This window comes from Falco punctatus (genome assembly GCF_963210335.1).
Source record: "Falco punctatus genome assembly, chromosome: 5".
Taxonomy (NCBI): Eukaryota; Metazoa; Chordata; class Aves; order Falconiformes; family Falconidae; genus Falco; species Falco punctatus.
Window position 1 is genome coordinate 4,990,480 of NC_137584.1, and position 23,880 is coordinate 5,014,359.

Genomic DNA, 23,880 nt, shown 5'->3' on the forward strand with positions numbered 1-23,880 from the left:
CTGTAAACACGGATCAACTTGGTTTCACTAACTGTTTTCACTGGAATGCATCAGTCAGGTCAAATAATTTTAAAAGACTGTTCTTACCTCTTCCTACAGAAATGCATGTGTGATGGTAATACGTGCAGCTTTGAAGCCTTTTCTTTCCTAGCGTGCAATGCTCATAGCCACGCTCCAGCTCCTCGATACCAGCCTTCCTGCCAGAATACATCAGATGCGAGTGGTCCCCAAAGCTGATGAGGCTGAGACAGGGGACACACCACGGGAGTCAAATCAATATTTGGACAGCTTCAGGCGACAGAGATTGCACTGGCTTTCACACTTGGCAGCAAGCTTTGTATCCATTTGTTACCAAAGTTATTGTTTATGCAGTTTCAAGCGCTGGGCCCTTGAAAGGTTCCTCTCTGAGAGCAACGACAAGCACCGGGTGCTTGAAAAGAAAATTTCCCTCTTTGGATCTGAGAGCAAAGAAAGTCGTGTCGCTGGGTAAAACCTTGTAAGGAAGTCAGGGCACACGTTTGGCCAGCATTTTCATCATCCTTCACTTGAGGCATCTGCTGGGCATCCTGGGGAGCCCACAGCGCAATCTTGGGCTCTGCTTCTGATACATCCAGTGCAGAGCAGCTGTAACAGCTGTTGTTTGCTGCTGTTTGTTGTCGTGGTGGCTTACTGGGAGCAAAAACCTGAGTCAGCGTGGGAGACAGCCTTTGCTGCGGGATGGGGTGAGTCAGTCGGAGGCTCTGCGGGGTGCCTGCGCTGGGGCAGCAGCAGCAGGTGAAGCCCTGGCCCCGCACAGGGAATTATTTGCTTTCCAGCCGTCCCACCTAGTGGCCAAGCGCCACAACTGCCAGGAGAGCTGGGTTTGTGCTCCAGGGTTCCTGCTTGTCAGAAGGGACCCAAAAAACCCCAGACGGTATTTATGGCTGCTCCTACAGACCTATGCTGCTGTGGAGCTTACAAGATGTGTAGGAATATGTAAGCCCCCACACTGATGATCTTATCAAAGAGAAACGTTGGCCTGTGAGTAGCTTATTAAGTTCCCAAGCAATTTTGTTAATCATGCTGCATAGATAAAATGTAGATATGCTTTTACTGAGCTGATAATCTAACAAATAGGCAGAAAGTGTAACACTGATAAAGCAGAGTCAGTTTAATAGCCAGCTGTGAATCTAGGCAATTCTGTGCCAGAGGCATATTGTAAAACAGGAATGTGCAAGTGTGTAAGTATGTGCGTGAAAATGCACCGTTTCTTAAAATAGCAGATACAGCAGTTATATTATGTATGGAAAAGCTATTGGGAGAAATTTTAGAGGTGTTTTAAAATATTTTTCTCTCCATCAAAGTCTGCACCACTTGTGCTATCTTCATAATCCAGCATCACAAGTATAGATCTATGAATAACAAAGGCTTTTTTCTGGAAGTCAGGATTTTCTATAAAAATCTGTGAGCTCTACCACATCATCAAAGACAGTGAGGCCATTTGTAGGCTTTTTATTGGGATGAACCAAATTATTCACTCATTTATGCTAATCACAAATAAGACCATCACAAATCCATGGTCTGATGTCTCACCAAACTCTTGAACAGCTTCTTGCTCAGTGGCATTAATTCAATTGGAAGGACAGGGAAGAACAGCTCACCTTCAGGGTATCCCATACCTACTGGATAGGATATCCTTCCGAGGAGCTGGGAAATTAATCCCCACAGCCTGAGGAAGGGGCCTGGTTTCCTACTTTCTAGGTCCCTCTTCTGATCTTTAGGCCATTTTACAAAAGGGGGACAGTAGTGCTTTCTCTCTTCTTTGTTTTAAAAGAAGAAATTGAACTGGAAACACCTACCGAAGATGCCTACAGCCAGAAGGAGGTTGCAGACTGTGCATCCCGACCTCACACAGGCATGCAGGTGTTTGGCTGCTCTCAATCCTATCGAGATGCTTTTCCTTGGTATGCAGAGCACAGGGAACTCAGATTTGGGAATACTACTTGCAAGCAAGGCAAGAAGGTGTCGTGGTGAATTGAGACTGAAGTGACTTGCCAGGGTCATGTAGAAGGTGGTTGGTGCAATGGGAAATTGAGTTATGGTCTCCCAAATCCCAGCTTAGTGGCCAAACCACTGAATCTTCTTCTTATGGAGAAGCCTTTATCCTTGATGGTGAGCCCTGGTTTTAAAGCCACCTCTCATTGCTTCATGAAGAGTAGACCTCTTTTTCCTGCCCATTGGGGGAAAAAATGCAATGCAAGTTAGTGCCGGTGCATTTTCGGTCAAAAAATAAACGGTATGTATAGTTTACTATGTGTCTTAGCAAGTTATTTGATAGTAATGTGTGACGATACCACTTTAAAAAAATCAGGGTGGGGGAGAAGTGTGCATTTTTTTATATAGGATATGTGATGTAAAATGTAGTTGGTACAATGAGAAAAAAGGATGAATAGTGGTGCATAACTCAGACCTGGAACAGTTGGTTGGAGATCAGTCTCCTGGAAACAGTTGTTACTCTTTCTACAAATAAAATGGTGGGAAATTAAGTACTGAGGTGAGACTCGGAGTGATTTTTATCAATTGAACTATGAATATGGATTTCTTTCCTGTTAGCTGCCTTAGACTCGCTAAAATCAGGAACAGCATGAGGAGAATAATCTCCATGGGAGGGAGGAAAGAGCTGTGCAGTCAGTACTTACCTCTTATTTATTCAGCAATGGCTTGCAAAAGTTTGAGAAGAAAAAAGAAACCGGTTTGCTCTTCAAAGAGGCAAAAGGGTATTTTCTGTTGAATTTTGCTGTAATATTAAATGTTTCCTTCCCAAAACACTTTTGGGATTTAAGTGGTATCTTAAGGTTGAAACCGCTGTTCACCAGCCCTTCCATCAGGGCAGAAGAATCAAAATTGAACTGGTACTTTCATGGAAGTGTGCTGCATCACAGTTAAATAAGATCCATTTCAAGAATCAGCAGTGTCCACACCAGTCTGATTTTTTCAGTCTTTTATTAGAGCAGAGGCTTAGTTAATAGGTCTTCAAGATACCTGGGAAAAATAGTGCTCAGCGCAACCTGTACAGTGATGTACAGAAGCAACATAAAGGGAGCAGTGCTAGTTACTGGATGTAGCATCATTGCTGGCATGGTAGAAAAATAACTGGTACTGAGCAGTATTTCTCTCTGGGTGCTCTATCTGCTAGGTTGTCTGACAGCGAGATGAAGGATTTGGGATGATAGCATGAGCTGATGGTAACACTGGCAATTTCCCTCTCTTTTTTTCCAGGTCACTGTCAGGGGATTTGGTCCATTGTTACAGTTTGCCTACACTGCTAAGCTCTTACTCAGCAGAGAAAACATCCAGGAGGTCATCCACTGCGCTGAGTTCCTGCGCATGCACAACCTGGAGGACTCCTGCTTCAGCTTCCTTCAGACACAACTGCTGAACAACGAAGATGGCCTGTTCCTGTGCAAAAAAGATACCACCTGTCAGCGCATGCACGATGAGGAGAACTCAGATGGAGATGAGGAGGAGACAATGGAATCGGAGACGTCAAAAATATCTTGCCCAAGAGAGAGGGTGCACCAAGAGCCGTTCAATTTTGAAACCACTGTTGCTGGAGCAGACAAAGGCGAAGGGATGCTGCCTGACTCTGACATGCTGAGAGACAGCAAGGACAATTTGGACAAAGATGCAGTAACACGGTACCCCAGATACAAGAAATACCAGCTTGCTTGTACCAAGAATGTCTACAACACATCACACATCAGTACCTCAGGTTTTGCAAGCACATTCAGCGAAGAGAGTTCTGGAAATGGCCTCAAATCAGGACTTGCTATGGGGCAGATAAAAAGCGAGCCTCAGAATGAAGAGAACGATGAAGAAAGCATCACGCTTTGCCTGTCTGGAGATGAACCTGACATCAGGGATAAAGAAGGGGATGTTGAAATGGACAGGAAACAGCCAAGCCCCACTTGCGTTGACAGGCCGAAAAGTGGGTCCTCTCCTTCTTGCTTGCGGTCTTTCTTCAACAGAACAAAAAGCATAGATTTGGTTGGCTTCCCCAGCACTTCCCAACAGCACTTTGGCAGGAGTCCAGCATGCCCTTTTGAAAAAGGGACAACTCAGGGTGACCACAAAACTGATTACATCCCTTTCACAGGGAACTATGGACAGTCCCATGCCATGCAGAAGGATGCTTCCAACTTCACAGTGGGATCACCACTCAGGGGGCCTGGCTTTGAAACTCTCTGTAAGCAAGAAGGGGAGCTGGACAGGAGGAGTGTTATATTCTCTTCAAATGCTTGTGACCAAGTAAACACTTCGGTGCATTCATATTCTGGTGTGAGCAGCTTGGACAAAGACCTCACTGAGACTGTGCCAAAGGGTCTGTGGGCTGGCGGTAGCCAGTCTCTCCCCAGCTCTCAGACCTATTCGCACAGTGGACTGACAGCTGATCACTTGCCGGGAAGGATGCGGCCGAACACGAGCTGTCCAGTGCCAATTAAAGTTTGCCCTCGTTCTCCTCCTTTGGAAACCAGAACCAGGACTTCCAGCTCATGCTCTTCCTACTCATACGCAGAGGACGGCAGCGGCGGCTCTCCCTGCAGTCTGCGTCTTTGCGAGCTCTCCTCTTCCCCTTGCTCCCAAGGCCCCCGATTCCTGGCGCCCGAGCACCAGGAGCCCGGTGTGGTGGGGGATGGATTGTACAACCCAGTCCGAGCCCAGATTAAATGTGAGCCATCCTATGGAACAAACTCCAGCGATGAGTCTGGGTCATTCTCAGAAGCAGACAGTGAATCATGTCCTGTGCAAGACAGAGGGCATGAGGTAGGGATTTAAAGATAAGTACATATATCGCAGTTGTCGTGACCCAATTAATCGCTCCTTGATTCTCTCAAATGACTTGGCATTTCCCCAGCACTTTCTTTGTTTATAGAGCCCAAGAGTAACTTCTGTTTATTCCCTTGTCAGCTGCGTGCACATGGTTGACTTCACGTAAATAGGTCTGCTTGACCTACGAGGTGTTTGGTGCTTATCAGAATTTGGGTACGGGACAACAGCAAACTGCTAATTGATGTGCTTAGGAGTCTGCTAGCAGTGTCCTGCCCTCTTCCCTCCCTCACCCACCTGCGCAGCACAAAGCACCGTTGCTCATCCTTAATTTGCAGAGGGGGTTCCAGCTCCCCTTGTTGCTGCTGCTGGTGTGTTTGAGCACCCTGGAGCGACACGAGGGGTCAGGCAGCCTGCTGGAAGAGCCCCTGCTGCACGTTGCTAACAGCTGAGTAGAGGAGACAGACAGAGTGGGAGGAGAAAGAGGTTGAAATGACTTGAACAGTTGCATAGCTGGCCACCCTCAGCTGTGGGAATGGTGCGCAAGTCATCTTCCCTCTGTGTAGGGGGTGTGTGTGTGTGTGTGTGTGTGTTGCACACGCAGGTAACGGGTTTCACCTCCATTAAGTGACAACCGAGATGGTGTTTCCTGCCCGTGACCTCTTTTTTTGGTGGTGAGCTCTTGCAGCTGTTGCATAATTGGTTTCAAAGAGAAGTTATCCTTTTAATTTCCAGGACTGTTAGGAGAATGGCAAGGGGGTGGTCTGGCGCTGAAGAGCAAGCTGTGAACTGAATGCAGCAATCCCCCAAGAGGGACGAGAAAGAGGGTCTGCTCTAAAACTAAGAGATGGGCCAGCTGGAGATGCTGTGGTGATAACTGGCTAATTGTGATCGAATAAACTGCCTGTGTGAAGTCACCGGTTTGAGGGAAGACTTAAATCATGGGGGGGTGTTGTGGAGCCCAGAAACTGAAAAAAAAAAGACTGGATGTTTTCATAGAGTTTCATTGGGAAACCACATGACCTGGAGAGCATCTAGGTGAAATCGCGTATCTGGCTCCTCTAGTAGCGCTGAAATGCTCCACTGAGAGCTCATGCTTCAGCATGGGGAGCAGCGAGTGCAAGCTTGGGGGGTTCACACGCTGTGAGTGCCCAGTTCAAAACCAGGTGGGCATAGCTGTGGGCTAGGGATGAAAAAAACTGAACTTCATTTTATCCCTTAATCCTTATTCCAACTACATCCCAGGCTCTGGAAGACACCTTTTCAGACAGATGTGGTTGGTTCCCTTGGCTGGTTGCTTAGCTCTGAGGAAGGGCTGAAGAGCAGGAAGGGAGCCTGTGGTGTCCTAATCCCTGTCGTGCTGTACCAGTGGTTTTGAGAGGACAGTTTTTGTTTGTCCCCATGTCCTGAGCTGGGGACAACGCAGAAGGGAGAGGAATCTCCTTGGGAGGCTGCATGGGACCTCATTTGGGAAGCCCTACAACAGAACTGATCTGCTGGGCCACACCAACGTTACTTGGTGAAGTCCTGCCTAAATTTACAAGCGGTGGAAGGGAGCAGGGAGTGCGACTGGGAAGAGTATCGGGTCTCCACCCACGTGCGCTGCTTGCTCAGCAAGGGCTAATGAGCAGCACGAGGCAGCGAAGAGGGCAGGAGGTTGGCCTTTTGGGGTTAGGTGATTAATTAGCTGTCATAATTGGCTAATTGTGTGGAGATGCTGCAGCAGACACAAGCCCAGAAGAGTCAAATGAGAAGGTTATAGGGGACTGGTGGTGGTTTCCTGAAAAAAAAAAATAAAAATTACGTGAATGTGTGCAGGAGGCTGTGGATGAGAGGAGGGACATTCCCAAGAGGAGACAGTGGGTGGGTTGCGGGAAGCCACCTTGCTGTGCCGGCAGGCAGACCTCTCCGGCTCTGGGCAAAGGTAGGGAGGGTTTGCTGCTGGTTTCCTCCCGGGAGGATTTTCTGCACTGTGGTGAGCAAGTTTACTCCCTGGGACTGCTGATAAGGTGCGCTTTTTTTTTTGCCTTTTTTGTTTTTGTTTTTTTTTTTGTTTGTCAGGGCATTTTGATTAGGACTGCTAGGCATTAAAAATGTGGTGAGGAAATCAATGCTCCGTGAGGCTGCACTCACTTATTCTGAACAAACTACGGGTAAACAGAGCACACTAGATTTTTTTCTGAAAAATGCATTTGTAAAGGTTGTTACCAATACGAGAAAGGACATTGCAGCCTCATTAAACAATGCCATGTTTATACAGCGACTTGGGGTGTATGTCCTGCAATCCTTGAAGGTCTGCTGCTGTAGAAACCTCAGTGAAAAATTTGTTAAACCAGGCAGCAGAAAATCTCTAATAGCAGCAGGAAGTTCTTGTGTAAGTCGCTCTACCTACTTTTAGCAATTTGGCTGCCATTAGAACAGCAGGAGAGACTCACAGCAGTCTGAAATGGGCTGCTTTCTGTTCTTCACCTTCCTGCAAGCTGCATGGCAATCTTTCTCCATTCCTGAAATTGTCAGTTTGTCCTTGCTGTCCTGATGACTTTCCAGATGGGGTCCCTTGCCCCCTGCCATATCAGATCACACAGTGTTTGCTGGACTTCTCTTCAAAAAGCACCTGATAAGATAGCTGGGGATGACATGCAGGCACTCACCCCTCTGGAGAGCAGCCACGCAGGCTCTTGAGCTACAGGTGGGCTTTGGTTTGGGTGGGATGGCCTGATGGGAATAAGCCTGATGGACTCTGACCCTTGGTTATCTCATGGGGCTGCTCAGTTCCCCTGGAATTCGGACTCTGTTGGTCTTGATTTGGGTCCCAGAGTGCTGTCTTTTCCAGAAGTAATGTCACAAAGCATCATTTGCCAGTGTATTGATTGTGTGAGAAGTAGGTGAAAAGTTTCTTCTCTGCTTATTTTCAGGCACTCTGCTTTCCCACAGACAGATGCCGTTCAGGAGGACGTGCCCAAGTTGTTCAGTGCCAAAGGAGTGCTAGGGCTTGGCATGAGTGCTGGGTGGGTGCAAGTGACCCCTCTCCATGGCCGGCCTCCCCGCCCCACAGGGGGTGCAGACTGCAGTCACAAGTGTCCGAGGAGGTGGCCGTCCCTGTAACACTGCTCTTAACTGCTCACTGGGATGTATTTGCCTTTCATTTTCCTTCCTGTTAAGGGAACCACCCAGAATTTTCTGAGATTTCCCTTTCTTAAGGTTTTGTGACAGAAGCAGCAAATGGGTTGTTCCCGTCTTACGGAGTTGCAGGAACAGGGCTGTTACTTGAGCTGCTGGGACTTTAAAGAAATATATTAACAGTTTGTGTTCCTTTTTTCACCCAGCTCCCTTAGGCCCCAACAGGTTGTTCAAATCAGTTATTGGCATATAATACTAGAGCGAATACTTATGCTCAGTGCTTGCAGGCAGGTTCTGACAATCCTGCTTAAAATAGCAACAACAAAACAATAAGCCCTGAAATAATGAATTGTTGAGAAGGAAGTAGTCTGTCAATCTGTTAACCTACTTAGGAACAGAAACTTCACTACCTACTTTCTTGATACTCCTTCAGCAAGTATCTATGGGTTTTTTTCTGCTAGAAAACTTATAAAAATATTATACTACTAAACCAGTTAAAAAAATCTCAGCTCGATCTAATTTGATGAGTGAGTTATCTTAGGAGAAGAATAAACAAGGGTAGGAGGAGGTAAGAGGTGGAGTTTTCCAAGAACTATTACTATCTAGAGAATTGCATTAAATGTGTCTTTCAAAAGAATTTCCCACCTGGTTTAGAGACTTACATTTCAAAGGAAATGCTCGTAAAGGCAAAGCGAATGCAATTGGAACACTGAGGATATTGTAGGCAAATAACCTTCAGTGAGAGTCCAGAGCCCTCCGTGGTAAGCAATAGGCAGCCGCCCTTTCTCTGTTCATCTGCTGATGCTTAGCAAAGTATTAAAGCCCCAGTAAAAGGGGGTAAACCAAAGCTGTTCTAACAGAAGTCTGCTGGAGCAGTGCTGAGTTACCTAACCCGAGCCTTCTTTGCTCTTAATATTTCAACTTAGTTAAAAGTAATATGTAGAAAGAAGGACAACCAAGAAAAATACATGTCAAGGTGTTAACTTGCTTTTTTATATAGTTCCGCCCCAGAATTTGGGGATTGGTCACCCCAGCTTGCCTGATCTTACTAGGTTTACTAATTTGAAAATGAGAAAGTTACTCTCCGCATTCTTCTGCGGTGGATGTTCTGATCAGGATCCTCAGTGCATCAGCAGAGCACTGGGAATTGTGTTTGGCAACATCTGGTTAAATGGAGTGTCGTCAAACATCGGTTTTGCGAGATAAACTCCATGGCAGTTTTGTTTTCTTTCCTTTCTCCAGCAGGAGTGGTATCCATGCCGGTAGCAGAGAATTACTGGATTACAACACTGAGAGTTTTCCATTACAAGTTTGAAATTTCAGGAAAGTCCTTTTAGATGCTGTCTTATTTCATTGCAGCCTGCAATCATTTCTGTTACGCCCTGAGCTGAAGACCTTGCTGGAGCTCTTGAGGGACTGACTCTCTAGTTCTTCGTTTTTTTCCTGCAAAAGCAGATTTTTCAGAGAAATACTGCAGTTTATCCCCCCTCATTTCACTGCCTGATCTGCTGCTCTCAAATGCACCTATGGCTTCTGTTGGGGTTTCTGAGCTATCCCTGGTCTTGGAAAAGCCTGTTTATGGGCAGGGGTATTGTATTGTGCCATTTGAAGGTCTGGAAGCTGGGGACAATGCAAGTGGTGAATAGGAAGAGGTCAGCTCAGCATTTTAAGCACTGGCAGTGTGTGATCTGAATACAGGTCCAATTCATGGGCTAAAGGATGAGAACCCTGTCCATCCAACAGTCTCCTGATTGTTGGATTACAGCCCTCAGCCATGGCACTAGCCCCTTCTGCCAGTTCTTTGAGGCAGGTGGCAAATCAAAAGGTTGCCCAGGCTGCCTCCACTAAGTGCATACTGCCCTCTCAGGCAGCATTTGCTGACCCAAACACCTCTCATGGCCCTCAGGAGGGGAGGCTGGAGTTGACCCTGAGCAACTACGTGGCCATCAGTTGTGTTGTGGCATATCAGACAGGCCGTTTGCAGTGGGACCTGCTGATCAAGGCCATTTCAGACCTGGTTTGTTGACAGAAATGGTAGATCTTTGCTGTTTGGCTCACTGTTCTCCTCTTGCAGTCCTCTGCCATCATGGTATGATTGACACCTGAAAAGAAGAGGTGTTTTGAAGTCTTCACCTGTGCCACTAGAGTGCATCCTGCCTGTCCTCCCTCTTACACTAAGTGTGGCCCCTTGGCTTTGTGCTTCATAGTTAGCATCTGTCCGAGTGAAATCAGGTAGGTCCCTATTCTGTGGGGCCACAAGTGGTGCCTGAACTAGTGTGTGGGCAATCGAGTCCCTAACACAAGTGGACACACCTCAATTCCTGTCCTGGGTGAGTGTTTGTAGAAGACAGACTTGCATACTGAGGAAGATACTAGGAATAGCAGCATTAATGTGTTGGGCTCTTCTATCTGGAGGAAATTGCCCATTTCTACATTAAAAAAACATTGATATGTTTCAGCCCCTGTGCTAAATTGCTTGGGCGGATCCTGAGAGCTTTCCAAGGGCTGAGCAATTTTAAATGTCCGAAGCTTTCAATAACTGGCTTTCATTTTATGGGCATTAAGGCAACAGTTTTATTTCTTTCAACTCTGGAGCACCTGACCAAGATTTTAAACCATTTATAAAGGTCAGGCTGGTACCGTGAGTTCTACCCTCCCATGCCCAATACATAATGATGACTTTTTCTTATGTATAATAGATGAACACTTTTAGTTACTGTGATGTTAAGCCAGGCTTGGCAAGTTCATTGTCTCTACTAGGACTTGGCAGCTCAAGGAAGATGATGTTGAAATTTTAGATATAAAGGAGTGAAAAAGCTAATGTTACTTATAAGATAAGGAAATTCCCAACACTTGGCATTTATATTTTAAGGTGAGTAAATAACAGGGCCTTAGTCCTTTATTCCGAAGAAAAAGAGAGTGAGGAGAGCAGCAGTAGCAGTAACTAGTACAGTAAGTGAGCAGCACAGCAGTAACTGGCGTATGATCCAAGCTGGCACTAACTAGTGAAGCTTGAAGGAATTAATTGATTATATATGGGCCTTTCGTGTGCTTAGTCAAGGGCTCTCCCTGTCTGACTAGATCAGTGCTGTTACTTAGCTGCTCAAAGCAATGACATTTGCACTGGCATCCTAATGCTAATACGAGGGGGTAAATGCCACAAAGTCGTAAGTTTTCTTTTTCACCAGGGTGGGCTGGCTGATCTCTCAGGGGTTTATCAGCTAGAGCCGGTGGCGGTAGAGGCTGCAGCCGTAGTGGGAAGTGCAGGTTTATCTGTTGTGTTGCAGAAACAGAGCTTCTGCTGTTGCTGTAAAAATGCAGGGAAAGAGTGATTGTGCTGACAGGGAAGATTTTAGAGCTCTCTGAGATTAGCTCTGGCTGGAGTAACTCCTGGAAGGAGCAGAGATCCTGCTTGCATTTCTAATTTGAAATAGTACAAACCAAAGAGTACAGAGTCATTTCCTGTACAAAATTCATAGTTATCAACAAGAGAAGTTTACAAGAAAACATACTTGCTGGATTTATCTTACACATCTTAGATCTTTTTCAGACATCTCTTGTAAGGTTTCTCTCACCTACCTTAGATACTGTAAGATGCAGCATCTTCCCTAAGTCTTATCTCAGCTCTTTCTGCAGCCGGGAGGAGGGAGAAGCCATGCAGGATGCTTTGCAGTCCGAAGGCCTCTCTGGCCTTGATGCCAACAGCAGGACCTAGACAGTAGCTAGTCCCAACCCATCATTTCAGACAGCTTTAAGTGGGTCAGACGAATCCCACCCATGGCACAGTCCTCAGCTCTTGCAAATTGACTTACCACTCTGTTATGATAAATACCAGCTGAGAGTCTTGCCCTGTGCTGGTGTAAAACACCGTTAGCCTCTCACTGCAGCAGTACCCCATGCAGTTATTCACTGTGTCCATGCCAAAAGCTTGGTGTTTTTTTTATTTTTTCAGTTGACAGCTAATTTCGTAGAGGGAGACGGGCAATAAAAATGCTGTGAATGGTGAAGGAAATGAGTCTGACTCACTTCCACTCTCCCTTTCACATTTTTAATCCTGTGCTGTGCTGCCTATGACAGAGTGGGATTATGCGGGATTTACTGATAGCAGTCTCTGGCCTGCTGTGTAGATGATTTTATTTTCAATCTGTTGTTTGGGTTTTTTTTCCCCTGTGAATCTGTTTCTATTTATTTTCCTATTTCCCTTCAACGACTTCTACCTGACAGATTTAAGTTGCTTCCCTTTCATTCCCATTCCAGCTGCAAGCACATCTCCTTGCAAGTAAGTATGTTTTGAAAGGAAGAGGGAGGGAGAAATAAAGTTAACATCACTTTTCACTTTGGACTTAAGAAAATAAGGAAAAACTGGGAACGTGAAAGAACATTTTTTGCAGTGAAGAACAGTGATGTCTTTCAGAGGAAAGCACAGATGTTTTCATTTTCAGACTCTGGCTGAAGCTTGAGAGAAAAGCAGGTGACACCAAGTTTATGTTGACCGTCCAAAGGCTAAGGAAGGGAACTCAAACAGGTTTCATGTCACTGGTTAGCAGTCTGTAAACAAGGTAGTCCACATCACCTTGCCTAAGGTCAGCCTTTGTGTGTACAAGCGGGGGACTGGGGCAGTGTTTGGTGTTTCTTGCTGGTTTAAATTGACCTGTTAAGTAGCATGTTACGAAGCGATGCCTGGACACGTGGGGCAGAGGGGCAATGTTCAGGGCATGAAACTGTCTGAAAGGGTGTGGAGGTGTTTGCACTGAATTTCTGGCCCAGGCTTGGACACACGCACAGAGCAGTGACAGAACACAAGAAAACGCAAGCTTATAAACAAGGTGCGGAGCTGGTTATCGGCAGGTCCTGTTGCCTGGTGAGGGTCCATGACTGCCAGTGCCAGAGGCCACTGCTGTGTGTACGTGTCCTCAGCAAACTGTTCTGCATAATCAAACTCAGCTCTCCGATGAAAGTCATTTATTTCTAATCTATGCTGTTATTTTCTTTATCTCCAAATAATTAAAGTGCACCGTTTGAAGATGATGACCATGTTTTCTATATCAAAGTGTGTGTGTATATATATATATACACACACATACATATATATATCTCAAATATATATATATATATAAAACCTTTTCCACCCATATCTTTTGCTTTGCTGGAGCAATTTAAGTCGTATCTTCTTCGGTAGCCTGCACACAGAATAGTCTCCTTGTTGGAAAGGCTGGATTGTACCGAATGGGGAGAGAAATATAGAAATTTACTGCCATCGTTTGGGCAGTGTGGGTATGACTCAAAAAAAGAAAAGAGGGCAATGGAGTTACTCAGTTGTCATCTCCTTCAGCTTTGTCAACTGATTCTTGTATGACCACCAAACACACAGTCCACCGAGGAACGTTAGTTTTTTTGATAGTCATGTTATTAGTCTCAAGCTACAAGTGAGGCAAGGTTTGTAAGGGAGAGATGCTCACTTTGATTTGAGCAAGCCGATTGGTTTGGGGAAAAAAAGCTAACAGAAGTCTTTGAGTACACCTGCCATTCTCCTTGTTTTCAGATAGTATGTGTTCATTGCTCCAAGCTGGCAGAAGCTTTGTGTTTTACTTTGCTTTAATGAATAATCAGTAGGAGTTGAAATGGTGGTTGGAATTCCTGAAGTCAGAACCTGGAGATACTGTCGCATGGTCTACAGTCAAAACAGGATGGCAGTTCATGGCCCAGAGGAAAAATGTTTTATTGCAAGTAACTGAGTCTTTAGAGTGTTTGGGGTTTATTTCAAGAAATGCAACCAGAGTGCTCTTCAATCTACAGAAATATTAGATTGTCAGCAAATATTGGTTTGTTTCAAAATGCATATATTTTAGCATCGCACTCCTCTGACCCTTTCTTCTTATATGGTATACTGCTCAGTTGAAAAGCTGGGTAGGAGACCTTTCCTAATTGCGATATGGTATTTTTCATCCACTTGAGGTGTCAGGTTGCATTTTTAACCTCACACCTAATCAAACTTTAGTCCTGCAAGCCATGCAGAGACAGGTTTCCTGCTGCAATAATAGCCTGTTCCTTGAAACTAGTTTGAAGTTAATAGCAGCGAGGTACTTCACTGTCTCCAAAAGGCCATGACTTTTAGTGGATGGAGCCTTCTTTTAATGCAAGGAAATCTGTTACTAGAGCTTTTTAGAAAGATGAAATTTTTACCTGGGATTCATCCAGATTGCTATTTCAGTACAATTATAGTCTGACCCTTACCAGCTGGACCTCCACAATGTGCCACAAGGGAGTGTTAAAAACTTTCTCAGTGTAAAACTTGGTGTGTCGTTTATTTAGGGGGCGGCAGCATAGGTAATTGTCCTTCTACTGGTTGTTGTCTGGTTTGCATTCAGCAATCAAATTATGACTCTTTGCTCTTGTCTTGTATTTGTTTGGTTTAGGTGAAACTTCCTTTTCCTGTTGATCAAATCACAGATCTTCCAAGGAATGATTTCCAGATGATGATAAAGATGCACAAGCTAACCTCAGAGCAGCTCGAGTTCATCCACGATGTCCGCCGGCGCAGCAAGAACCGAATTGCAGCTCAGCGCTGCCGCAAGAGGAAACTGGACTGTATTCAGAACCTAGAATGTGAAATCCGCAAGTTGGTGAGTTGCCTGCTCTCATCTTGGGTCTGCTCGCCCTCGTGTCACAGCTAGCAGTGCGCTGACAGCAGTTCCTGTCCAGGGTTTAGTGGGTTCAGTCAGTTTGTATGTAAGTAAGCAGAGCCACTAGTATGAAAATTTAATATACAAAAATATTTTAGTATGTGTGTGAAAATTTAATATACAAAAATATTTAGAGTGTCTGTGTGTATAATATATTATACACACATATTTGTGTTATATACACACACAAAATTCCAGTGGAATGAGGCCTAGATATCTGCTTGTTTTGATACCTCAAGAGCAGATTGTTGGGTGAGTTGGAAGAGGAGGGAAGCCTGTATCCCAGCTCCCTTCTTGCAGTTTAACTTACCCCTGGTACTTACAGTGCATCCACAAAGGTATTTCCTCATCTGAGGCCCATTTCCATCCCTAACCACCATAAAAATAGGTTGGTCAGGGATTTGTGGAGTGCTCAAAAGAGATAAGTATGAAGATAGCTTCAGAGGTTGTCTGGTCCGAACAGTAGTGTGATATGGCAGGGTCAGCTTCATCCCTACATAGAGATTTTCTGTCTCTTTGGTGTGCTAGAAGGCAGCTTCGCGTTTTCAGGATGTTTCAGCTCTTTAAGCCTTTTCTTCAGCTCTTTCATTCGCTGAGAAAATGGCAGAAACGGCAAGGGAAGTGAAAAGCCAGGAATGTGAATATCCAGACAAGCGGGCACCCCTTAGTGTAGGTCAGTGAGATGGCTAAGGTATGTTCCTCCTTGGTTCTGCTGTCTTCTTCCCTCTGACACTCCTGATGTACTGTGGACGGAACCCCTCCCATGATTCAAGGACTATTTAACACAAAAGGCCTGTTCCCATGCCCCAGGTTCAGGTGGCAACTGTTGGTTTGGCCCAACCCTCCTTGACCTGTGTCTGACAGTAGTCTGCTGCAGAGAAGAGAGCAAAACATGCCTCACTCCGCGGCCAGAGCACGTCTGGGGACAGGTCTCCTGTGTGCTAAAGTGTCAGTGAGGTGCTACCACATTTTAATCTAAGGGAGCGAGGTGACTGGAGCAAGGTTAAATGGCAGGTTGGGAAATTCCTCTCTTTCAGTCATGGTGTGGACAACTCAGGTGTGGCTTGAGTGGCTAAACACAGATGTCTACAATATAGACACCTCTGATGGAGCTAGTTGTCCTGGTTTCCTTCATAGTCAATGAAGTAGATACCTATCAAGTCTTATTTGTCTCATCCTGCAGCAGAAGTGCCTGTTCCTCTCCATCACTAAACAACATCACCTGGAGAGCAGTGCCAAACGTAGACATCTTAGCTTTAGTATAAGTACCTTATCTGAAAAAACTCCCCTCCTTTATGACAGTGCCCCTGTGGTCTCAAGGCCCTGCTCCTTTTCCCGTGACAACCCTTGCCCATTGAGAAAGCAAGCTGGTACACAACAAAAAAAAAAGCTTGAGACAAGGGTCATGGAGGAAAGCATGTCTACAGTGTGTCATTCGGCAGGAGAAATGCAACACTTCAAAATGAGTTAGCACCTCCTTATCTGTTTAAAAGTCCTAAAAGCTTTCTGAGGTATCAAAAATAATGCAATATTCCCAGTTCAGCTGTTAGAAGAAGCCTGGGTGTGCAGCATGCAGTACTGGACAGTTTAATTGCATTATGCAGCATAGATTTAGGAGTCCAGCATTAAACCCAGCCTTTGAATATCCAAGAGTTTGAGTGATAATCAATTCATTAACACAGATAGAACAAAAGGAGCTGAAGCTGATTTCCTTACTGAGATCTCTGTGTACCCAGCTTCCATGAAAATGAAAGGTTATTTGGAGTCTTTGATTTAAATGTCTATGTGCACATTTAAAACATGCTTGTTTGTAGGTTGTACTTGGTGGGTCTGGGGAAGGGGTACTTCTTGTTCTTGTCATAACAGGTTGCGTGTTGAAAGTGTCCTTAAGTGTGGGCTTTGTTGTACTTCATTCTCTGCACAAGCTGTAGCAAAAGCAGTGTGAAGGATGCAGGGATCTGTTGGAAGAAGCTGAGTTACTGTCACCTCAGAAATGGCAGAAAGCCACATGACTTGGGGTTACTTGCTTACTGCCTGTGCCTGTCTGCTTCCCGTCTGCAACAGGGAGGTGACACTGACCCCACAAGCTGGTTAGGAGGCTTAAATCATCAAGGCTTGTGAAGCCTTCAGATGCTGTGCTGCTGAAGCCCTGGGGGGGGAAAAGAAATGAAAATCAAAACATTGTTCAGAGTAGTGCTCCAGTGATGCAAAACAAACAAAACATCAAAGATAAATAAAATAGTGAGCAACTGCTTTCCGCACCAAGCATAATCCACAGTGCTGCAGGGTGAGTCAGAGGTTCTGCAGGGTGAAAGAGCAGCTCCTCGTCCAGGTTGTCAGGAGAAGCTGGTCCTGCCTTGGCTGCACATGCCCATCCCTCTACACCGAGCTGATGATGGAGAGCGCATGTCTGTCGTTCTCCAGAGCAGAGCACCAGGGGCAGCACTCTTAAGGGCTGGACTAGCAGCAAGGGAGGCTTCAGCCTGATAGCTGTAGGCTTCACTTGGAAATTAATTTGGGTTCATTTGCTTTACGTAATCCTGTGGCATTATCGTTATTGTTGAACATAACCAACCGTGTGTAGGCAAAATACATTTTTTAAGTCCTCTTCTCTCCCCAGCACACACACGCATCACAGGGAAATGAATGAAAGGCATATGAGTGACCTGGTGGGCCTGATCCCTGCTGAATTTCAGGAATCAAAAACCCTTTAAGATTCTTCAAAATAAATGTTGAAGCTTCTATTTAGCAAGCTGTCCTTCAGTATGTAGTGATGTGTCGTGAGGGAGCCAACTAGGGAAGCACCCCGCTGGACCTGCTGTTCGTGAACAGAGAAGGACTTGTGGGTGGTGTGATGGTTGGAGGCCATCTTGGGCACAGCGATCACAGAATTATAGAGGTTTTGATTCTTGGAGAACTAAGGAGGGGGGGTCAGCGGAACTGCTGCCTTGGGCTTGCAGAGGGCAGACTTTGGCCTGTTTAGGAGCCTGGTGGACAGAAGAGTCCCTTGGGAGGCAGCCCTGAAGGACAAAGGAGTCCAGGAAGGCTGGGTGTTCTTGCAGAAGGAAATCTCAAAGGTGCAGGAGCAGGCCATGCCCATGTGCCAAAAGATGAGCTGACAGGGGAGAAGACCAGCCTGGCTGAACAGAGAGCTTTGGTTGGAACTCAGGAAAAAAGGAAAATTTATGACTTGTGGAAGAAGGGGCAGACAACTCAGGAGGACTTACAAGGATGTCATGAGGTTATGCAGGGAGAGAATTAAAAGGGCCAAGCCCAACTAGAGCTTAATCTGGCTACTGCCATAAAAGACAATTAAAAATGTTTCTATGAATACATTACTCACAAAAGGAGGTCTAAAGAGAATCTCCATCTTTTATTGGATGTGGGAGGAAACAGCGCCAAAGGATGAGGAAAAGGCCGAGGTACTTAGTGCCTTCTTTGCCTCAGTCTTTAACGATAAGACCAGTTGTTCTCTGGGTACCGCCCCCTGAGCTGGAAGACAGGGATGAAGATCAGAACAAAGCCCTCGTACTCCACGGGAAAATGGTCAGTGACCTGCTACACCACTTAGACACACACACGTCTATGGGGCTGGATAGATTCCACCCAAGGGTACTGAGGGAGCTGGCAGAACTGCTCACTGAGCCACCTTCAGTCATGGACCAGCAGCCCTGGTTAACTGGGGAGGTCCCAGCTGACTGGAAGTTAACAAACGTGACACCCATCTACAAGAAGAGCCAGAAGGAGGATCCAGGGAACCTGTCAGCCTGACCTCAGTGCTAGGGAAGGTTCTAGAGCAGATCAACTTGGAGTGCCATCATGCAGCGTGTACAGGACAACGAGGGGATCAGGCCCAGCCAGCAGGGGTTTATGAAAAGCAGGTCTTGCTTGATGAACCTGATCTCCTTCTATGACAAGGTAGCCTGCTTCGTGATGAGGGAAAGGCTGTGCATGTTGTCTACATGGACTTTAGTAAAGCCTTTGACACCGTTTCCCACAGCGTTCTCCTGGGGAAACTGGCTGCTCATGACTTGGATGGGTGCACTCTGTGCTGGGTAAAAAATCTGGCTGGACGGCCAAGTCTGAAGGTGGTGAATGGAGTTAACTCCAGTTGGTGGCCAGTCACAAGTGGTGTTCCCCAGGGCTCAGCACTGGGGCCAGTCCCGTTTAATGTCTTTATTGGTGATCTGTACAAGCGGATCGAGTGCACCCTCAGTAAGTGTGCAGATGACACCTGGTTGGGGGGGAGTGTTGATCTGCTTGCGGGCAGGAAGGCTCTGCAGGGGGTCTGGGCAGGCTGGATCGATGGGGCCAAGGCCAGTTGTATGAAGTTTAACAAGCAGAAGTGCAGAGTCCTGCCCCTGGGTCACACCAGCCCCAGGCAGCGCCACAGGCCTGGGGAAGGGTGGCTGGGAACTGCCTGGGGGAAAGGCCCTGGGGGTGCTGGTCAACAGCCGGCTGGACATGAGCCAGCAGTGTGCCCGGGTGGCCAAGGGGGCCGACAGCATCCTGGCTTGTGCCAGACACAGTGTGGCCAGCAGGACCAGGGCAGTGACTGTCCCCCCGTACTGGGCACTGGTGAGGCCGCCCCTCGAACCCTGGGTTCAGGTTTGGGCCCCTCACTGCCAGACAGACACTGAGGTGCTGGAGCGTGTCCAGAGCAGGGCAACGGGGCTGGGGAAGGGTCTGGAGCACAAGTCTGATGAGCAGCAGCTGAGGGAACTGGGGGTGTTTAGCCTGGAGGGAAGGAGGCTGAGGGGAGACCTTACCGCTCCCTACAGCTGCCTGAAGGGAGGTTGTAGGCAGGTGGGGGTCGGTCTCTTCTCCCAGGTAACAAGCGGTAGGATGAGAGGAAATGGCCTCAAATTGTGTGTGGGATGTTTAGATTGGATATCAGGAAAAACTTCCTCACTGGAAATTGTCAAGCATTGGAACAGGCTGCCCAGGGACGTGGTTGAGTCCCCATCCCTGGAGGTATTTAAAAGATGTGCAGATGTGGTGCTTAGCGGTTTCAGTGGTGGACTTGGCAGTCCTGGGTTAACAGTTGGACTTGATGAACTTCAAGTTTTTTTCCAACCTAAATGATTCTGTGATTCTGTGGAATCTGGTGCATCGTTATGAAAAAGGGCATTCGTAAAAAAGACAGTCACAGGGTGTACAAGAGTATAAAGCTGCAAAATTAAATTTAGGCAGCTTTAACTTTGCCTCTGAAGCGCTCCTGCCCTCCACTCATATGTACACTCTCCAAGCAGGTGGTGTGCTTCAAGAGCTTACTTTTACTCTTAGGAAAACCAGCAATGAAACTCCAGTTGACTTCACACAATACCTGATCACTGGAAATTCCTTTGTCGTTTTCTGTCCGCTTTGTGACCAGTAATTTCCAGTCTCCTGAATTATGTAATGCTGCTAGGGTTGAAGGGGTTTTTCACTCAGCTGGGTCTTTTTTATGAAAGACCTCTTTCGCCCCCTGCACTTACTTCCTGTAAGTCACCCATCTTCTTGACACAAATGGTTTTACAGCAGACGGTGAGTGAAATGGTCATATCCTCTGAGTTTGATAGGTAATTTTTTTTCTGCTTTCCCTCACTCATCCGTCTACCCACTCACATTCCCTTTTTTCCCTGCAAACTCACAGCATATTCTCTTCCATAATTCATTATCTCAAGATGTACTTGAGCATCTGTTTATTTTTTTATTATTTTTATGCTTTCTTGATAGATTTATCAATATTTTAGCAGTTGGTTCTTTTCATGTGCACTGCTCTCTTTCTCATTCACACAGCTGTAGGCTTCCAGTGCCGTCTTCAGACCCAGGGCAATACTATCAGCTGTTCAACAACTACCCATAGTTGGATTATCTGAGTTGTGGAGTTTTCACACCTCAGATGCCAAGACAGCTTGGGTTTAGCAGTGTTACTAGGTGAGGTACGTGGCTGCGCTGCTTTTGGGACCAGCTCAGCTCTGAAAATAGCTCTGGTACTCTACAAAATCTCATCTACTCCCTCAAGCTGTATGCCCACCTTCCTGGGACAGAAAGTGATGCAGCAGGGCCGCCCCAGTCAGTCTGCACTGAGTCAACACCGCTTTTCAGAGGTGTAACCCCAGGCTGGGTCTGGCTCTGTGCCTGACCCCTCCATCTCACTCCTGAGCACGGGGAGGGCAGCGCTCACCCCGCAGGAGGCTTGCCAGCCACATGAGGTCTAAGCTGGAGATGACTCCCGCTGCAGCACATCACACAGCACCCTGCACTAGCTAGGGCTAGGGCCCTTGCCGGTGCTTTGTTGCCTGAGCTCCTTTTCCCAGTTGTTGAATGCTGCGTGAAGTATCAGTCCCACCAGACTCTTTCGCTCTTCCTCCTCACCAGTACTGTCCTGCCTCTCACCTGACCCCCTCCTAGAGCAGCCCACTGACACAGTGAAACTCTGAAAACACACGAGCTAGGTGTTGGTAGGGGAGGACATTTGGGAGCAAGTGAGGCAGAATCTGAGCATAACAAAGGGGAAAAGACATTGAGCTTGTTGTACTGAGCGTTAAGAAGCCCACCAAACCTTTAGGGTTTTCATGTTTTCAGCAGCACGTCTTCATAAAAATACCTTAAGTCAAACCCAAACCACTAAGCGCCAGGACATAAGAAAACAAGCCATGGTACAGGCCACAGAGCACACATCCAGATCCTCTCCTCTGAATAACACACCTCACAGTGGTAATGGGTGCTCAGCTGGCACACGGGCTGAAGCAGGTGTACCCAGCCTGACCGACTGACCCAGCAGTTACAGGGTGAACTGAACTTCTGTAGCATCCTCACTTCAGCGACAAAAAATCTGTGTTCTTGCTGTTTAGATGGGTAGCGGTTTTTCTCTGTCCAAGTGTTTCTTTCTGAATTTTTTTGTGTCATCCATCAAGCAGCCTTAGTCTATAAAGGGAACTAACAGTCTCTTCAGAATAACTTGTGACTCTGTCCAGTTCCAGCTCAGCATGTTTTTCTCCAGATGTTCCCCAAGCTGCAGTCCACACAGACCCCATGGTGGTCAAATACCTGATGTCTTTGTGACTTTCCCTCTTCCTGTATAAAAATAACTGTGACGTGTTGGTCTTCTTGGGTACCACTGCATATGTGCCGGGAGTGTGCAGCCAGTGGACGGCCCCTCCTCAGCCTAAGATGCCTTCTTTCTTTTTCAGGTGTGTGAGAAAGAGAAATTGCTCTCAGAAAGGAACCAGCTGAAAGCAAGCATGGGAGAATTGTTAGACAACTTCTCGTGTCTTTCCCAAGAAGTGTGTCGAGACATGCAGAGCCCAGAACAGATCCAAGCTCTCCACCGATACTGCCCCGTTCTCAGACCCATGGATCTACAGCCAGCCACTACCATCAGCCCCTCCCCAGCTGGCGTGGAGCAGAGCCTGGTGACCTCCCAGTGTGTTGGGGAAAGCATGCAGTGCTGCTCGGAGCAAGGATCAGTGCAACTGGGAGCGCCCTGGCTGCCCAACAACATCGCAGAAAATTGTTCAGCTGGCGGGGGGTTGGATGGAGCTGACACAGGTACTTATCCCGAGAGAGAGCTTCCACCAGAGCAGAGCAGCCAAACGGTCACAGTAGACTTCTGTCAGGAAATGACTGATAAATGTACAACAGATGAACAACCTAGGAAAGATTACACCTAGTGACTTGTAAGTTTAACGTTACACCTGGTCAGGTGTTCTTCAGTCAGCCAGTGGCAGTGTTCATTTGTTGTCTAGAAGAACGTATTTGGTGCACACTACAGTGGTCTTAGCAGCAATACTGTTTTTAAGTATTCCCTCCTCTCTACAAGCAGGAGTTCTCTTCACAATGGTGCTATCCCTTGCTCAGGCAGGGAACGAAGCAGTGGTAACACTGTCTGTTTTTGTATGTTGATTTCAATCTTAACAGGGATGGACATAACACCTCTGAGGACCCAACCGCAGCTTTTTTCTCAGTGGCCCATGTCACAAAACCCTAACTCAGGAATTTCCTCTGAATGTTCAATTTTTCATTGAAGACAGCTTCTTTACACATCAAAGTTTTATAGCTAAACTGTACATATTATATATAATATATATAAAATATATATATCCATATGCAAAAGTCCCTGCATGCCTCAATTTTTCTCATCCTACAAACTGGAAGCTTTCATTTCTATTGTATAAACAAGTTCCAACATTCCTTTTTGTCTTCGATGCTAGAACTAGTTTGGTAACTTGTTACACGATAATTTTTTTTTTTCTCGGTTCGCAGTTCAGCAATATCATTCGATTTGTACTTATTTATGAAATTTTGATGTTGGAAACTTATTTGAGATTTTATTATAGACAATTTTTTGGCACAACCATTTCGTGCCACTTGAGCAATGTGGAGTTATTTTATTTTCTTGCAGATACTGTACAGTAATGGTCAACTTTGCCACTTGCACTGAGTTTCTGGTCAAACCTCTTTTCATAAATGAAGTCGTGACTTCAGTATAACTTGAGTATATGGTTTTCTTTGCTTTATGGCTTAAAGGAAATAGAAAAGTTTTAGCTAATAGACAAACACTCAGGAGCTCATTATGTAGTAAAAACGGTCTTGCCAAATACTGAATTCACTATACAATTTGTAAAGAGAATCTGCTTGAATTATTTTTATATTCAGACTTCTTTCTGTTTCACAAACCAAGTTTAAGTGCTGTTAATGATGCTTTTGGATTCTTATAGGGGAAAGTATATTTCACTCTTTAGAGAAAAAAGTATTTGACAACTGGATCAGTTCATCATACGTTCCACGAAGTAAAGCAAACGGAGATCACATCAATACACTTGTGGGGGGGCTTTTTCTCCAGCCCTGCTCTGCATCCTTTACTCATGGAAGCAACTGCTGCTCCGGCTGTTCCCCAGAGCCTCACCTCAGCTGTCCTCAGATGTTACCTGTTTTCCTCACTGGACCCAGAAGTGGGTCTGGTGAAGTCTGATCCTGCTTGGGTAGGTGGAGTTGCAGGATCAGACCCCTAGCTGTTGACTTTGGTTTCCTTACAGAAGTCAAGTTAGCACTGTATCCTTTAAGAGCAAAACATACATCCGCCAACACCCAATTTGATAGCTTACCCATCAAATTCTTGTGTTCCAGGATCCTCTCGTCCTGCAGCATTGCCCTCAGCACAAACCACAGCTAAAAGAGCGCTGTCTCAAAGGAGACTACTCAGTGAATTGGCTTAGTTGTAACTGTATTGGATTTGTATCTTAAGCAATGTTGACTCATGTTATGACTGTGTGAGACAGCAGCT

The 23,880-nt window shown here is 46.1% G+C and overlaps 1 protein-coding gene across 10 annotated transcripts in view; it reads left to right on the top strand.

Annotated features, from left to right (window-relative positions):
* BACH2 (BTB domain and CNC homolog 2) overlaps nucleotides 1–22,709 on the top strand; it is a 202,695-nt gene extending 179,986 nt beyond the window's left edge. For all 10 annotated transcript variants that reach the window (XM_080389329.1, XM_080389335.1, XM_080389328.1 and 7 more), the window contains 3 exons: nucleotides 3,259–4,803; nucleotides 14,343–14,549; nucleotides 21,788–22,709. In XM_080389329.1, the coding sequence (XP_080245455.1) occupies nucleotides 3,259–4,803; nucleotides 14,343–14,549; nucleotides 21,788–22,267 (2,232 nt within the window). In that variant the 3' untranslated portion in view covers nucleotides 22,268–22,709. The remainder of the gene's footprint in view (nucleotides 1–3,258; nucleotides 4,804–14,342; nucleotides 14,550–21,787) is intronic.
* The last annotated feature ends 1,171 nt before the right edge of the window (nucleotides 22,710–23,880 follow it).